We start from the raw sequence: 18456 nt of genomic DNA, 5'->3' as shown, positions 1-18456 counted from the left end.
TATAATTTACGATTCAAACTAATCATATAATATTAATCAATCCGATCCATGTTTTAATAATTTAGACCTATTAATTTTAATATCATTTTATATAAAATTAAGTTTGATATTCTATTCATATATAAGCATAAGTTTGATATTCTAATTTCACTACCAACCTATTAAATTAATAATTTGAACGTTTACATTTTAATTATCCAAATTATTGGTTTGTGCTTGGGCCGTTATATGATTAACTTATATATTGGACAACAAGCCCAAAGGCGTTAACTCGATTAGGTGTGAATAAAATTGTACTGGCTCATTTATATATATATATATGTATATTATATTATGGTTGTTCAAATATTATACTATATTATAATAATCGAAATAGGGTATAATTTGATTTGGTTGATTAGTTTGGTTATACTATGGTTGTTCAATTACTATGCTATATATTATAATAATCGAAATAAGGTATAATTTGATTTGGTTGATTGGTTTGGCTAACATATGGTTGTTTAAATGCTATATTATATTATAATAACCGAAATAAGGTATAGAAATATAGTATTCTAATTTTTTAATCTTAATTACGTATTATATATATTAAAAATAAGATTAATATTATTATGTGATGCTTATTTGAATAATAATAAATGTAGTATTTACAGTAAAATAGGCCTGAATTTATAATTTATTATATCCATCCAAGATCCGTGCATCGCACATGTTGGAGTGATATAATAGTCATCAAAACTATTAGATGAAAGTAATAAAATAACGCGGGATCAAAATTTCAGGTTTAAATTGTATTAACAACATACATTCATATTACTACATAAGAAGAGAAAAATCGTATGAACAACACATATTGATATTATTATTAATTGTAAAAATATAATTTAGGATTCAGATTAATAATTCAAATTCATCAATCATATAATATTAATCGTAACCATTAAAATAATGCGTTGATCTAATTGTTAGGTTCAAATCGTATTAAGAATGTACATTTATATTACTCATATTTATATTACTAATATTTCTGGAAATATAATTTACGATTCAAACTAATCATATAATATTAATCAATCTGATCCGTGTATTAATAATTTAGACCTATTAATTTTAATATCATTTTATATAAACATAAGTTTGATATTCTATTCACATATAAACATAAGTTTGATATTCTAATTTCACTACCAACCTATTAAATTAATAATTCGTACGTTTACATTTTAATTATCCAAATTATTGGTTTGTACTCCGGCCGTTATAGGATTAACTTATATATTGGACAACAGGCCCAAAGGCATTAACTCAGTTAGGTGTGAATAAAGTTGTATTGGTAACGTCATTATTACTCTCAAAGTTGTATGTTTTAAAAAACTCCTAAATCCCTAACCTTGCATTACTCTGTGCTATGGCGTCGTCTACAATGGTTCCCAAATTTGTGAAGTACATTACCACTGATGACTACAAATCTAATGAGATGGTAAGCTTTGTTAAAACTGAAACTTTTTTGGGTGCTATTACACTTTGCATGTATGTAATATATTCTTTATTGTTCAATTGTAGCTTCTTCCGAAAAAATTTGTTATTTACCATGGAGATAAACTAAGTCAGGAGTGGAATCTTAGTATAAGGAATGGTTATAAATTGGGAGTTAATTTCGATTCAACGAACTACAAAATTAATGGTGTACGTGATCTGTTTACCGATTATGGTTTGACCGGTGGTGAGAAACTAATTTTTGAGAATGTTGACGGTGGTAATTTTAATGTTTTTATTATTGGGCTGGATGGTGCTGAGATTGAGTATCCGCAGATTCTGCATGTAACTCAGAGTGAATCAACGGGTAAATGTAATTAACATTTTTCCCTTTTCAGTTTAATGTTTGTGGATGTTTGATAGTTTTCTTTCTGATTTTGTAGTAACGCTCTATAATGAGGGGTGGAGATTTCTGAAATATGTGACTGCTATGGAGAATAACAATGATGAAATTGTTAGTATTTTAAATCAAATTTATTCGTTACCACTATTTTCATTATTGTAGTTCCCTTTTCTTATATGTATGCTAATATTTTGTTAGATTCCACCAACGTCATTCATGGCTAGATTTGGGGTCGAACTTTCGGGTTTTGTGACTTATGTTCTTAACAATGGTGTTGAATTTGGTGGTTTTTTGATGAGGAAAACTGGTCACTCAGTGGTTTTCAACAAATTACTCAAGCATTGGGGCTTGACGATTTCAATTTGTTTGATATGTTGGTTATGACTTATGATTTTGGTGACAAATTTGAAGTTTGTTTTGTTGATGGCCGTGATGTTGAGATAATGTTTGACAACTCTGTGATTGCATCAGGTAAGCTGCAAATTCATGTTCTTCTTAAGTTATAATGTATGAAATTGCATTTACTTAAAATTGTAGTCATTTGATGTAGGAAATCTGCGATTTACTCTTCGTTCTCCATCGTATTTTGCTATTAAAGTCCAGCAATTCCACATGTCACGCCACTCTCACGGAGTTGTAAGTTCCTATTGTACTAATTTTTGAAATTTTTGTTGTATCAATTAATAATATTATGTTCATTGTGTTTTATCTTTGTGTTTGTAGGACATTTCTGTTGATTTCAATAATCTCACTCTTTTCTTGAAAAAGAGAGAGGAAATAAAAGTTTTCTTGGGTGATCGTTGTTGGTTGTTGGAGGTTCGCAAGCGACGTGAGGGCAATAGGACTGCAATTCTGGGTGGATGGATTCAGTTCCGTGATGATTTGAAGCTGAATGTTGGTGACCAATGCGTGTTTATCTGGATTGACGAATCTTATAATCGTTTTCGTATTGAACTTGTTCGGGCCCTTATTGAGATCGATTGAAAATCCAATGTCTAAGTTTCATGTCTCTTGTGTTATGAACTAAGTTTCATGACTATGTTCCTCAATTTCGCCTTGGTTGTGTATGGATTTGAATGAACTTAAATTGTTATGCGGAATGATGAATGTTATGTTTATTATGAATCTGTTTGGTTAAAATTGGATTTGTCTTTCATTTCGGAGAAGACATATGTTATTATGTCGAATATTTGTTTAACTTATACAATATATTTCATGCGAATGTCAAAGAAATCAAACGAATACATTATAAGTATATTACCACAAAATGAAAGATTAACATATATTAACAAAGCTATTACAAAATGGGTTGTTTGTAGACAACTGTACTAAAACATACATACTCAAATTAGAAAGACATTCAAGTACTATGTAAATTATAAAAAACTTCCTTATACACAATATTCTGGGTTATAAACGTTGGATTGCCCATGTCATCATTAATGAAAAATTTAAGGCCTTCCGGAGATGTCACCCGACTAACAGCTACGTAGAGTTGACCATGAGTAAACACAGCTTTTGGAAGATAGAGACCAACCTTCTGAAGAGATTGTCCTTGGGCTTTATTAATCGTCATAGCGTAACAAACTTGTAGGGGCATTTGCTTCCGGCCGAGTTTGAATGGTAAATGTGTTTCAGTTGGAGACAATTCCATTCGTGGGATGAAATGTTTGGTGCCTTTGAATGTTCTTGAGATTACCTCGCACTGTATGCAGTGTTTAAGGCACTTGGTTACAATCATGCGCGTCCCGTTACACAACCCCAAGGTTTGATTAAGATTCCGCATCAACATTACTACAACACCAACTTTCAGTTTCAATTCATGAAGAGCTAGACCGGGTATATTAATTAAATTAAGGTATTCCGGTGGAAAAGATTGCATCTGATCCTGCTTTAACCCTGGGAAATCTTCAGTTGTGTCCACACTAAAATAAGAGTACATTTCAATGGGAATTTTTTCAACTATGGCACTGTTGACATTTCCAACCGTCTGGTTTGTTGGACTTAAAATAGCTCTCTCACTCAAGTAATCTGGGTTTTGATAATGGTTGAGGAAATCTGGAAACGTGCTTTCAATCATCTCATCAACCGAGTTTATACCTTGAAGATTGCAAAAATCCTTAGGAATGGAAATATCATCTTCATGAACTGGCAGAGATTCATGATTCTGACAATGTACCTTCCCATCACCAATATCGAGTACCCATTTTGCAAAATTAGATAGAGCTTCTACATCAGCTTCATTTCTTCCTTTGGTAATACGCATATTATGGATGAGTTTAAAAACTGTTGCAATCTTCCACAGTTTTGATTGGGTAATACATGCAGACACAATTTGTCCTCGTGTTCCTTGTGGAATGACCGGAAGAATTTGGCGAAAATCACCACCTAGGACAACTGTAATCCCTCCAAAAGGCATGTGGAACCGTTTGGGATGGACAGCTTTCATGATATCACGGAGTGAACGGTCAAGGCATTCAAAAGAATGTCTATGTTGTATGGGTGCCTCATCCCAAATGATAAGACTTGTGCTTTTAATTAACTCTGCAATGTCTGACTTGTGTGAGATCCCACACATAGAATGATCATCCAGTAGAATTGGAATTTTAAAACGGGAATGAGCAGTGCGACCTCCTGGCATAAGCGTTGCTACAATCCCAGATGATGCCACTGGAAGAACAATTTTACTTTCTGAGCGTAATTTGGAAATTATTGTCCTCCACAGGAAGGTTTTACCACAACCTCCACTGCCATATACAAAGAAAAAACCACCTTTTTCATTGGTAACAGAATCCATCACAGAGTGATACACTTTCAGCTGCTCTTCATTACATTTGGAAATAAGGTCTGCATGCTCTTTTTCCATTTCAGCAATGTCATAGCTTCTTTCTTCCACAACCAAATTATTATCACTAAAATCCAAATATGTATTAGGAGGTTGAGGCATCTGCTAAAAATATTTAAGAGATTTACCAATGGACTTCAATAATTTGTGAATTTCTGCAAATACGTATTGCATTAGTGGGCTGTATTAAACAGAAAAATGAGTAGATGCTAAAATTAATTCATAGAATTAGATATACCTGCAAGAGCATAAAATTCAAGTTGTTTGTCATTAAGTTGGAGGTGTGGATTCCCAGTGACTTTGCGTTGAGAAAGTAAGATGTCATCAATCATTTGTTTCCAATGTGTGTTCCACAACAACTTTAGATCACTAACTTTGCAGTTGACCATTATATGTATAAATAATTGGCGAATTTGAGGTGGAAATCCACATGTGGCACACTGTTCAAGGACTTCATGCCACTCCTTATCATCGTCCAAAAGACCGTACTCTTTGCAAGCTTCTTGGAAACTTGAGAATTTTTTCCCATCCACAGTACGCAAACATTCGTAAGAAGTTGGACCTCGAACCTTTGTCAACAACAAACGCAAATACCATAGTTCCCCAGCACTATGATGAGTATAACATATGCGGCCAATTTGCTTACCTTTTTTTCTCAAATTCCAGATGCAATCACTATCGTTCCAAACGTAAAATTGAGGTATCTCATCATATAAGTATTTCCTGGCATTAATATCATTCTGATTCAAAATGAAGAAAGCTTGTAACTGAGTATGTTTCTCCTTCTCCCTAGCAGCCACTTTTTGTAGAACTTCATTTGATCGAAATGTACAGTTTTTTCCTAGGTAAATGAAAAGAAAGACGCAGAACGGATAATGACCTGTAATGAATATTGAAACCGAAAATACGGTATGCCGCCTCTGCTGCACAAATATATCTGCCATCAAAAAAATATTGTATTTCGTCTTCACCCTCATCAATGTTTTCTCCTTGATCATTTCGTCTCTGTTTACCTCTAATCTCAACTGTTGCTCTGTCATGACCTTTGAGGCAGTACTTAAATAGGTACTTCAGACTACGCGCATGACAACATATCTCCACATTGATATGGCATTGGTATTTAACCAATAAATCACGGTTGTATGGAACAACCCATTCATTCCCTAGAACTGCTTTTCCTTTGGTCACTGTATGATTAGTTTTGCGACGTCTATATATCGGGAAGCCAGATTGGTCAAATATAGTAGTGGCACAGTACCTAGAAGTACAAATAAAGATGACACTTTTAAAATGATGATAATAAATTTGAAATTGGAAATAGAAGATATATTTACTTCTTAGGAAAGTGTTGAATAAACTTGTTCTGTTTCATGCATATTGGATTTGGATAATCAGGACCACAGGGGCCATGTATCATGTGACTCTTCACAGCAGCGCAAGCCACGGGATCTTGCTTCGGATCAGGGATCTCAGCTGAAACATATTTGTCTACATTTGATTGAAGGTGTCGTTTTGAAGTAGAATCCAACCATATTAACATATGTACATGGGGCAATCCGCGCTTCTGGAATTCTACTACATACATGACTGTTTACATGAATGAACAAAAAAAAGTTATAAAGGGTATGTCCTAATAAGATTTTATTAGTAAAGTAAAACTATTACCTCCAAGGCAAACACCAAAGTAGTTTTTCTTCTTGATGTCGTCGATAATTTGGTCAAGTTTTAATTTGAACACACGTGCAATGACATCTGGAGAATTCTGTGGGGAACAATGAGGTATATGTTTCATCATTTGAATGATTTCATCCCAAAGAGGATTTGTAGTCATCGTAAGAAAAATGTCCGGATGATCGATGTATCGACAAACTGCCAATGCATCCTGGAAATTTTGTTGCATGTATCTTCGAGAACCAACAAATCCAGCTGGTAAGATGAAACTTTTCCCCAGATTATTAGCATCATAATTCCCTCTATGTAAAGAGTCACGTATATTGGTATAAAGATCACTCTGGAGAGTTGTCTGGTTTGTACGAAACCACCATAAACGTGCTTGCTCTATGGTCGAGAATGCATCAACGATATACTGTTGGTAAAGGCGTCCACCAAGACGTGGAGTGATTCCTGCATGATATATTTTAACTTATTATTAGAATTATTAACAATTTGGTCAAAATAATTTAATTTTAAACCTGCGCAACAGATTTCATTATGAGGAAAGATACATACCTTCATTGGTTCGAACTTGAAATTTATATGAATAATACTCCTTCTGTGATATCATCTCCCTTTGCTTATTTGAACCTTTTTCTGCTTTCCCAAATGGAATCTTTTTATGAAAGCCATCACCACCATGAGGAAATAGAAGCAGATATTGTAGTGCCATTAATTTGGGATGAATATCAGAGATCCTTTTCAGACCTTTAATTTTGGAATGTATAATAATATCACGTGATCCGTCTGTTTCATCAACATCTCCAACCATGATGCCAACAACCTCATCTGATGTACCAACATGATTCTCACGACCGCTGTCAGCCCGAGAGACCTTTAAGATAATTTCCAAATCACGAATACCTTCATTCTCAAAACGGTCACGTGCCGAACGAAACTCTTTTACCAATTCATTGGTTTCATCCAACATCTTTATCAAACCCTCAACTATTTCTGCATCAATGGTATCACCGTCAACAACATTTACCCATTTCAGACGATTATTAACTTCATTCGCAGTGTCATATATGTATAGATGACAGAACTTGGGATCATCACCCTTGGGTGGTATAAGTGAACCAAACAAATGATGATTTTGTCCGTTTAAACGATAGACGTAAGGAGCACCTCCATTGTTGACTGAGTTATCAACTTTACCACCAGTTGAAGTGAAAGCAAATATACTATTGAATAAACGTATCCCATCAGTATATCGCTTCGATTTGTCCTTATCAGTAAGCAGCTGCCAAATGAAAGATGGAGTGGGTGGCTCCTTCGGCAGTTGAATCTGACCCTTCGCACAACAAAGAGAAAATACAGGTATGCCATTCTTCACACCTTTATTTGCTCGTTCTTCTTTCCACATCCACGCATGATAATGTGAACACTGAACATCAGGAGAACCTAATAAAGCATATTCTTCAACCACTGCAACAAAAAAGCAAATCATACTTAAAATTATACTATCAAATTAACACTAAACACAACATCTGAAATAATTTATTATACAAAAATAATAAACATTCTACTATTACTAAAACACTAACCATTCTGAGGTGTCATATAGTCATCATCATTCAAATCAACAGTGAAGTCTTCATCTTCGGATGAAATGTCACTGTTCTCATGCTAGAAATCATAAAAACAGGCATCCTCTGAAAGGTAACATGTTTTAATAATAAGAGAACTTTGAACTAAACAATCCAAAAAGTTATACAAATCCTTATGTTGCATACCTATATCATATGTGTCATTCATACTTGGCTTGTTTTGCGACATCAAAATCAATATTTTTCACAGGCATAACATAGTCATCATTCATTGGCCTTTTTCCTTGAGCTTTAGTAACTACACATTACAATTATATACATTTGATTGTATGAATGAAATGACATGTAATAATTTCAATAAAAATCATTATACTAACCTTCGTAGTTAACATTTACTTTTTTTGGAACCCTCGACTGCTTTTTCTTTTTCGGTGCAGTGGTTGGTGTTTAATTTTCATTTTGAAAGGGTACATTTGGGGAATGGTGTGCTTGTGATGTGTACTGAAATTTCTTCGAAGGCAGAGTATTTACAGACAATGGAGACAGCGGCTGCCTTTTTTTTTGCAATTTCAGGGCATGGTGTCGATACATGAAATATTTCAGGGTTCCTAGGACAATTATCATCTTTAAAGACATCTGCAATTCACATAATAAATTAATGACTTTTAACAACTACCTTTTATGTTACAGTTATAAGAAACTGGCCGTCATACCATAAATGTTGACAGATTGAACTGTTGAAGTGGGCCTCAGTTGTGAGGTTTTTTGTTTCCCCTTTGCATTGTTGTTGAGTACATTTCCTGCAGTACAAAAATGATAGTTAAAATTCCTGCATCCCAATATATAAATCCTTTGTAATTTGAAACTGTATGTCTTACCATTGGATACTGCAGATTTAACGGTGGTGCTTGATTTCACCTTAAGCGAACTTACTTTCCTCTTCTTAAAGTTGATTTTCCCTGCAGTATACGAAAAACAAAAAATCAAGCTGCAGGGTTTATACACAATGCAAAGATGAGTCTACACATTCGCCTTAACTTTTCCAACCTAATACACAACCTAATACATAAATACGGTAACATCACACAATGTTAGGGAACTATATACCTTTACTCAAACAGGGTGAAGCTTCAAAAGGTGGTGTACCATGATTCTTCCCCAAATCAAAATTTTCTACCATAATTGAAGGGTCATAGTTCACTACAAATATTGAAACCAACATGTTAGGAAATGAAAAAGAGATTAACTTTTTTATTTTAGGTCATAGTTTAGATACTAACTAACTCTAGACAGAGGACTGTCCTCTGTTTGTTTACTCATTTGTTTTGTAGCATGATCATCAATAAACCGTGCAACATTTGTGAGCAATTTTTAAGGAACGTAATGACTTAAATTTAATCTCTTTAGTAATAAACACTCACAATTAGATTGCTGCAAGGATATAGGTTTCGCATCACATTTATTCTCAAGTCCTGTGTGTACTTTCATATTTGAGTTGGATGATATATCCCTTGAATAAACCCTCTTCATCGAAATATCATAATTCCCTAAACAGTGGAAAAAACATCACATGTACACATATATCATCCGCATATTAAACTTGTATATTTCAAGTGGGATAAAATTTACTTACACACTCGTGACAATAAGTCGTCCCCAACATCAACTGGTCCTACACTTTCCTTAACTGTCAAGCAAAAAACACAAAAAAGGTGGTATGATATGTGTGTACATTACCTAACTACTATGTTTCACAATTTTTAAACACATAAGTGAAAGGAATATGTCCTAAGTCCAATCATGTATGAGGATTTAGGAATAACTTTTATGTAATCTGTTTTAATTTCATTGATATTAATAAAAGACTTGTTTTGTTTTTATTACGGGCTTTATCTATTTAAGTGTTTAAATAAGATATACCATAGTTTAGAGTAAAGATTTTTATGGATTATGATGAGATCATAATAGTGAGACCTAAAAAGATGATAACTCTAAACTTAAATAGTTCCTGGTCATAGGATTACTAACTGGTAATTAATAATCCGCAAAGATCGGTACATACTATACTTGCTTCATTATAAAGGATGTCTGTTCTCATAGACATTTGTGTGGTGACACTATAGCTAGTATGTAGGTGCTTATTATGGAATAAGTTCACTGAACATGACTCGCACAGCTGAACAACTGATGGAGTTCACTCACGTGTCAGCAGTTGTTCACATAGTGATAGTTGTACAAGTATCCTTAGACTTGAGGTCATCATAGTCATCTTGTGTACACTGAACTATGCTTTGGTTTAGTTCTTAGTCTCCAGAGACAATTATTAGGGCTCTACTGGGTATAGGAATTTATACACGAAGATAGTGTATGATCAATATAGGATCTACCCCTTCCAGTGAAGGAAGCGAATGTTCAAGGCTGATCCACTTATGCTAGTTCAGGAATCTCTGGCCAGAGTGAATGAAATTAGAAAGGAGTTTCTAATTTACATAGAACTACGCATAGTAAATGGTAAGCAATTGATTAAATTAGATAGGCTTGACACGAGATCCATGCCTTGTATTTAATCGGGACATTGTAGGGTAGAAGGAGTTTATTGTACGGTAACTATTCACTGAATAGGTTCTTGGTATTCTAAGCAGTGAATTCATATTATCCGGATAGTCGCGATATGCTGAGAAGTATCCCTCACGATGTAGAATAAATGTGATTAATTAATTAATCATATTTAATAAATTAGAGAATTTATATAAATAATGATAAAATAGTTTTATTATTATTTATTTCTACTACCGGCTTAATATTGAACCTACATGGTCACACCATAAAAAGAGAATGATTTAATGGTGGAGGAATTAATTAATAATGGCTGATAATTATTTATTTATGAAATAAATAATTAATTGGCAAATTTAATAATTGATTAAATGAGATTTAATTGATTATAAATTAATTAAGAAAAGTTCTTAATATTATTAATTAAAGGATTTAATTTTTGGAAATTAAATCAAGAGAGAGAATTATTTCTAAAGTGTTTAGAAAAAGGATTAATAATTAAAAGGTGTTTTAATTATTAATGAGAATAATAAATGGGATAATAATAATAATATTTATGGGAAAATTTCAGCTGAAAATTTTGCCTATAAATACACTATTATAGACCCTATTTTCATTCGAACACAAGAACCCCAAAACCCAAAAAGTTTGGAAAACCCAATTCTCTCCACCTCCTTCCTCCTCCTTAACATCGTTTTCTTGGTGGATACCGGTGGAGTGCTTCACACTTGAGGAGCAACTGCTAAGGATCTCTGATCGTTGTCTCCGAATTATTTTAAAGGTCAGATTCGATCCCTCGAATTTTTATTCATGATCTGTATGCTTTTATTTGGATTTTATATGTGTAAAAAGTGTTTTTCCATGCCCCCGCTGAGTTTAAAATCCAACAATGGTATCAGAGCATAGGTTGTATGCATATAGATCTGTGGTAAAAATTTCAGAATTTTATGTGCTTGTATGAATTAATTATGATTTTTACAAGTTATATCATGGATTAATTTTGTCTGATGAGAAATCGTTTCTCAGAATAATTTTGAATGTTGATCTGGATTCTAAAAGTGTTGTAGATCGTCTGGGTATTTTTTTTCATAATTTTATGATGTATAGATTTTTTATTATGAATTTTTGAAGTTCTTACAATTAAATTCGTAATTAAATAAATCATATATATATATATATATATTATTTGTTAGTATGTATATGTATATCTGTATTGCTTGTCTGAGTCTGTGATGCAAGCAAGAAGACAGACACGACAGATAGAATATCAGGCACGCGCGGCGTTCGAGGAGGAAAAAGCGGCGGCTGCTGCAGAAAAGAAAAAAAATAAAAAAATAAAAGGGTGTCGCGCATTCCGGGAATGCGTTACACACCTGTGGCGCATTCACGGAATGCGTTACACCTTTTAATTGGTTAAAAGGGTAGTAACGCATCACCGGAATGCGTTACAGGGCTTGTAACGCGTTCCTGTAATGCGTGACAGCCCGACTGTTTATATTAAAATTTATTTTCTGGGAGTTTCGTAACTCCGTTTTGGGCGTGCAATATACCGTTGGATTCATTTTTCCGAGACGGATCTAATGGAGTGATCAATTTTAGTTTATATAAAAGTTTTGAACTGTTTATATTTCCATGAAGTGTTTTAAAGCTGTTTTTGACTGTTTTAATTGCTTTTAAATGCTTCATGTGATACATAGAGATGTATAATGCTTAGACCAATATGCTAGATGATGTAATATGCCTACCTTGATGTTTATTCATGTTTATATATGTGATATATGCTTAGTTTATCATGCGATGATAGATTTAGGTGAACTTAAATGAACATAAGGCGTTTGTTAGACAACCTAGTATAGTGAAATTGTTTCATAACCTTAATAACAATATTATGAATACAATCATGAGATTCTTGTGTTTATGAAACACGTAATTGAATATGAATTTTCGATATGAGAGAAAGGATGATTCTGTCAACAACAGATTTCTATCTGTAAGAAAGGGTTATTAAGTGACGCCTCTTGACAATGCTCCACCCGATCTGGGAATCATCTGATTATTGATTATTGATTTGAAATATTTAATTTAAAAGGAAGAATCTCTTTATAATATGATTATGATTGTAACGTAATATAATCCCTCTAAAATTAAATAATATCAAGTAGTAATTGGCCAATGACACAACGGGCTTGTGTCGGTCATAGCCTTCCAACATGATAGAAAAGTAGTTCTTATTTTTAAATCATTGTCGTTTCGTGCCACAGCCGAGGGCTTTGATTTCGAAGTAAGAAATACTTGTCTATTACACAGAGATGTGTACATTGAATAAGAATCTAAAGGTCGTTACGTGCCACAGCCGTGGGCCTTTGGGGACTGATTCAATTGTACGGAATGTTGGGTTAGACTTGACTTAGAATATTGAGTTTGTCGTGCCACAGTCGTGACTCAATTATTCAAGAGGCTAAAGTTTGATTAGGGAATAACATTAGATGTAATTGACAAGAGTTGTCTGCCTATTGAACATTACATGGCGTTTCGTGCCACAGCCGGGGTTGTGTAATGGAATGTAGGATCCCTATCCCTCTAGCATTATGAATGCTTAATTTTTCACGTAGGGGGTTGAATAAATTAGATAAACTAGTGGGAGCCACTTATGAATAAAGACCCGATTCATATAGTGTTTTGAAATGAAATCGAATATTTGCTAAGTGTTGTTATGTGTTTATCATTTACAGATTTACTTTGTACGTTATGTCTTCTGCACTATCACTCAGGAGCATACTGGATGCTCACAAATTGACTGGTCCTAATTATGCTGACTGGCTTCGAAACTTGAGAATTGTTCTCAGGATTGAGAAGCTGGAATACGTGATTGACTCACCTAAGCCTACTGAACCTGCTAGTAATGTACATAATGATGAACATGTTGTGTATCGTAAGTGGATAGATGATGCAAATGTTGCTCAATGCATCATGCTAGCTTCCATGAACATTGAGCTACAGAAGCAACATGAGCATATGGATGCTCACACTATCCTCATGCATCTACAAGAGTTGTATGATGTGGCGGGGAGGACAGCTCGATATGAGATATCGAAGGAGTTGTTCGGTTGTAGGATGTCTGAGGGATCATCTGTGAATGACCATGTACTTAAGATGATCAATTTGATTGAACGTCTTGGACAACTTGGTTTTGCCATGGATGGGGAGCTGAGCCAAGACTTGGTCTTGCAATCACTTCCGAGTTCGTTCTCGCAGTTTGTTGTGAACTTTCACATGAATAAGTTGGATGTCAGCCTGCCTGAACTCCACAACATGTTGAAGACTGCGGAATCAAATTTTCCCCCTAAGAAGAGTTCTGTTCTTCTAATTGGTGAAGGTTCCAATCCTAAGAAAAGGAAGAGGAACTCTTCCAAGAAGAAGAAAGTAGGTGAGAAAACGCCGGTTCCACCAAAAGCTGAAGACCCCAAGAGCAAAGTTGTTTGCTTTCACTGTAACAAGATGGGGCACTGGAAGAGGAACTGCAAGGTTTACCTTGCAGAATTGAAGAAGAAGAAGGGTAGTGAGACTACCGCTTCTGATTCAGGTATGTTCATGATAGAAGTGAATATGTCATTAAATCAAATTTCTACTTGGGTATTAGATACCGCCTGTGGTTCTCAAATCTGCAATTTGTTGCAGGGACCAAGGAGAAGTAGGACTCTTGAGGAAGAGGAGGTGATTCTACTGATGGGAAATGGAGCAAGAGTTGCTGCTGAAGATGTAGAATCATTTCATTTACATATGCCTATGGGCAAGACTATTGTTTTAAATAATTGTTATTTTGTTCCCTCGATTGTGAGGAATATTATTCCCATGTTAGACTTGGTTGGATTTTCATTTATTATTGAGAATAATGAATGTTCTATTCTTAGAGATAATATTCTTTATGGACGTGGTACTTTAAATAATGGTCTGTATAAATGTGACATAATTTACTTCAGATTGAACAAACTAATAAAAGAAAAGGGATGATGAAAATCTCACTTTATTGTGGCACTGCAGTCTCCATTTAGTAGACATGGAGAGAGGACTACAAATTTGCTAAGAATGGTACACACAAATGTATGTGGACCAATGTCTAAGCAAGCTATGGGTGGATTTTCATACTTCATTACTTTCATAGATGATAGATCTAGATTCGGATATGTGTTTGATGAAACACAAGTCTGAGGCCTTTGAAAAGTTCAAAGAGTATAAGTATGAAGTAGAGAAACAAATCAAACATAGTATTATAATTCTTCGATTAGATCGAGGTGGTGAATACTTTAATGGAGTGTTTCTAGATTATCTCAAAGTAAATGGTATAGTCTCCCAGTGGACTCCTCCAGATTGGTATCTGAAAGGAGAAATCGAACTTTGTTAGACATAGTTCGGTCCATGATGAGCTATGCAAATCTTCCAGTATTCCTATAGGGTGATGCATTGGAAACCTCAGCATATTTACTGAATAAGGTGCCTTCCAAATCTGTTCCTCAAACTCCGTATGAGATATGGAAAGAAAGGAAACCGAGTCTTAAACACGTTAAGATTTGGGGATGTCCAACTTATGTCAAGTAAGTTGACCTAAATAAGCTGGAATATCGATCCGTAAAATGTAGTTTTGTGGGATATCCTAAAGAGACTTTAGGGTATTACTTTTACACCGATCATCGGGTGTTTGTCTCCAGACATGCTACCTTTTTGGAAAAGGAGTTTATCCTTAAAGGAAACAGTGGGAGCAAAATTGAACTTGATGAAGTTCAAGAAGCACAAACTACTACGGATCAAGCGGAAACACCTGTTCTGACTGAACAACCTTTTGTGGAACAGCCCATTCATAGATCAGGGAGAGTGTCTCGCCAACCTGAGAGGTAATATGGCCTTGTCATTGAGAATGACAATGAGTTGTCTATCATTGATGATGACGACCCTGTGACCTATAATGAGGCTATAAGTAGTGTTGACTCAGAGAAATGGCATAGTGCCATGAAATCCAGAATGGAATCTATGTATACGGTATATAAAAGATAGATTATAGCAGATGGCCAGGTGGAGACCTATAAGGCCAGGCTTGTGGCAAAAGGATTCAAATAAAGGCAATGGATTGACTTTGATGAAACCTTTTACCTGTAGCCTTGTTAAAATCAGTTCGGATTTTGCTTGCGATTGCTGCTTACTACGACTATGAGATATGGCATATAGCCAGATGGTTTTCTTTCCAAGGGAAATGAAAGCCTAGTGTGTAAGCTACTGCGAACCATATGTGGTTTAAAGCAAGCTTCTCGTAGATGGAACATTCATTTTGATGAGACAATCAAAGAGTTTGATTTTATCACAAACGAAGATGAACCATGCGTCTACAAAAGGGTTAGTGGGAGCGCGGTAACATTTCTTGTATTGTATTGAATTAGAGTTGACACACATAATAACATAGCAGACCCACTCACAAAGCTACTTTATGAAAGTCACTTTGATCGTCATAAAGACAAGATGGGTATTAGATACCAGAGTGATTAGCTTTAGTACAAGTGGGAGATTGAAAGGAATATGTCCTAAGTCCAATCATGTATGAGGATTTAAGAATAACTTTTATGTAATCTGTTTTGATTTCATTGATATTAATAAAAGACTTGTTTTGTTTTTATTACGGGCTTTATCTATTTAAGTGTTTAAATAAGATATACCATAGTTTAGAGTAAAGCTTTTTATGGATTATGATGAGATCATAATAGTGAGACCTAAAAAGATGATAACTCTAAACTTAAATAGTTCCTGGTCATAGGATTACTAACTGGTAATTAATAATCCGCAAAGATCGGTACATACTATGCTTGCTTCATTATGAAGGATGTCTGTTCTCATAGAAATTTGTGTGGTGACACTATAGCTAGTATGTAGGTGCTTATTATGGAATAAGTTCACTGAACATGACTCGCACAGCTGAACAACTGATGGAGTTCACTCACGTGTCAGCAGTTGTTCATATAGTGATAGTTGTACAAGTATCCTTAGACTTGAGGTCATCATAGTCATCTTGTGTACACTGAACTATGCTTTGGTTTAGTTCTTAGTCTCCAGGGATAATTATTAGGGCTCTACTGGGTATAGGAATTTGTACACGAAGATAGTGTATGATCAATATAGGATCTACCCCTTCCAGTGAAGGAAGCGAATGTTCAAGGCTGATCCACTTATGCTAGTTCAGGAATCTCTGGCCAGAGTGAATGAAATTAGAAAAGAGTTTCTAATTTGCATAGAACTACGTATAGTAAATGGTAAGCAAGTGATTAAATTAGATAGGCTTGACACGAGATCCATGCCTTATATTTAATCGGGACATTGTAGGGTATAAGGAGTTTATTGTACGGTAACTATTCACTGAATAGGTTCTTGGTATTCAAAGCAGTGAATTCATATTATCCGGATAGTCGCGATATGCTGAGAAGTATCCCTCACGATGTAGAATAAATGTGATTATTTAATTAATCATATTTAATAAATTAGAGAATTTATATAAATAATGATAAAATAATTTTATTATTATTTATTTCTACTACCGGCTTAATATTGAACCTACAGGGTCACACCATAAAAAGAGAATGATTTAATGGTGGAGGAATTAATTAATAATGGCTGATAATTATTTATTTATGAAATAAATAATTAATTGGCAAATTTAATAATTGATTAAATGAGATTTAATTGATTATAAATTAATTAAGAAAAGTTCTTAATATTATTAATTAAAGGATTTAATTTTTGGAAATTAAATCAAGAGAGAGAATTATTTCTAAAGTGTTTAGAAAAAGGATTAATAATTAAAAGGTGTTTTAATTATTAATGAGAATAATAAATGGGATAATAATAATAATATTTGTTAGATATATTTGATAATGTCATGGCTAATATGTTTTATGTTTAGATTTCAGATCTTATTTGAACAGAACAAATCAGTACTTAACTGATCAGTACTTATACTGGAAGTCAGAACTTAAGGGATATCAGTACTTATGTTATCAGGAGATAGATATCAGAACTTAAGTGCTGAAGGACGATCAGATAAGGACAGTAGCTGATTAAAGTTAAGAAGATCAAGATAAACATAAGAAGAGATATGCATGAAGAAGGAATTCCGTGAAGAATGGAATACTTGGAATAGAAGATATCTGATTGATATATTTTAGGAAGCAGAATTATATTCCATATCAATTAGCGAATATCTTGTAACTGTGTAGTATATAAACACAGAAATAGAGTTTACACTATATGTGTTATCATTATCGAGAATATTATTTAGTATAACTCTAGCAGCTCTCGTGATATTTTGTTCATCACTGAGAGATAACAGTTCCAGATTGTAACAGAGTTTATTGTTTAAATAAAGTTTGTTTTCTGTTACATAAGTTCTTGAAGTTCGATTTGATTGTGATAAACACTGTATTCACCCCCTCTACAGTGAAAGTGTGACCTAACAAGTGGTATCAGAGCTATCTGTTAACACACATACAGTTAAAGATCCAAACACAGTCATGTCTGACACAGAAACTCCAACTAAGCCTACCAAAACTGAGGAATCATCAAAGACATCAATTCAGAGTCGATATGAGACTATCAGAGTTCCCATATTGAGACCATCTGAATATCCCATATGGAAGGTAAGGATGACCATGTTTCTGGAAGCAACAGATCCAGAATACCTTGATAGAATCAGGGAAGGGCCTCACAAACCTACCAAGCTCGCTGTTGTAGTTCCAGGTGAAGCAGCAATGACCGTACCAAAGGAAAAGAATGATTACACTGCTGAAGATATAGCATCTATTGCTAAGGATGCCAAGGTACGTCACTTATTGCATAGTGCCATTGATAATGTAATGTCAAACAGGGTAATCAAC

General features: G+C 34.2%; 3 protein-coding genes across 3 annotated transcripts; 1 reads left to right on the top strand and 2 right to left on the bottom strand.

Moving 5' to 3' along the window:
- The first annotated feature begins 1411 nt into the window (after positions 1 to 1411).
- On the top strand, positions 1412 to 2866 carry LOC141690742 (uncharacterized). The gene is made up of 7 exons (XM_074495517.1): positions 1412 to 1483; positions 1567 to 1846; positions 1923 to 1993; positions 2081 to 2189; positions 2294 to 2353; positions 2433 to 2518; positions 2606 to 2866. Exons 1-7 carry the CDS (start codon positions 1412 to 1414, stop codon positions 2864 to 2866), a joined length of 939 nt encoding a protein of 312 aa, XP_074351618.1.
- A 376-nt stretch (positions 2867 to 3242) lies between these two features.
- On the bottom strand, positions 3243 to 4829 carry LOC141690741 (uncharacterized). Its single transcript, XM_074495516.1, has one exon. The coding sequence runs from the start codon at positions 4827 to 4829 to the stop codon at positions 3243 to 3245; it is 1587 nt and encodes a 528-aa protein (XP_074351617.1).
- A 3-nt stretch (positions 4830 to 4832) lies between these two features.
- On the bottom strand, positions 4833 to 9478 carry LOC141690740 (uncharacterized). The gene is made up of 13 exons (XM_074495515.1): positions 9412 to 9478; positions 9098 to 9190; positions 8869 to 8949; positions 8704 to 8790; positions 8522 to 8626; positions 8201 to 8288; positions 7988 to 8058; positions 6957 to 7868; positions 6393 to 6851; positions 6086 to 6314; positions 5636 to 5985; positions 4966 to 5568; positions 4833 to 4882 (listed from the first exon to the last, which is right to left on the bottom strand). Exons 1-13 carry the CDS (start codon positions 9476 to 9478, stop codon positions 4833 to 4835), a joined length of 3195 nt encoding a protein of 1064 aa, XP_074351616.1.
- Positions 9479 to 18456: the final 8978 nt, after the last annotated feature.

This window comes from Apium graveolens, chromosome 10 (genome assembly GCF_009905375.1).
Source record: "Apium graveolens cultivar Ventura chromosome 10, ASM990537v1, whole genome shotgun sequence".
Lineage (NCBI taxonomy): Eukaryota > Viridiplantae > Streptophyta > Magnoliopsida > Apiales > Apiaceae > Apium > Apium graveolens.
This window is presented reverse-complemented; position numbering and strand designations above follow the sequence as displayed.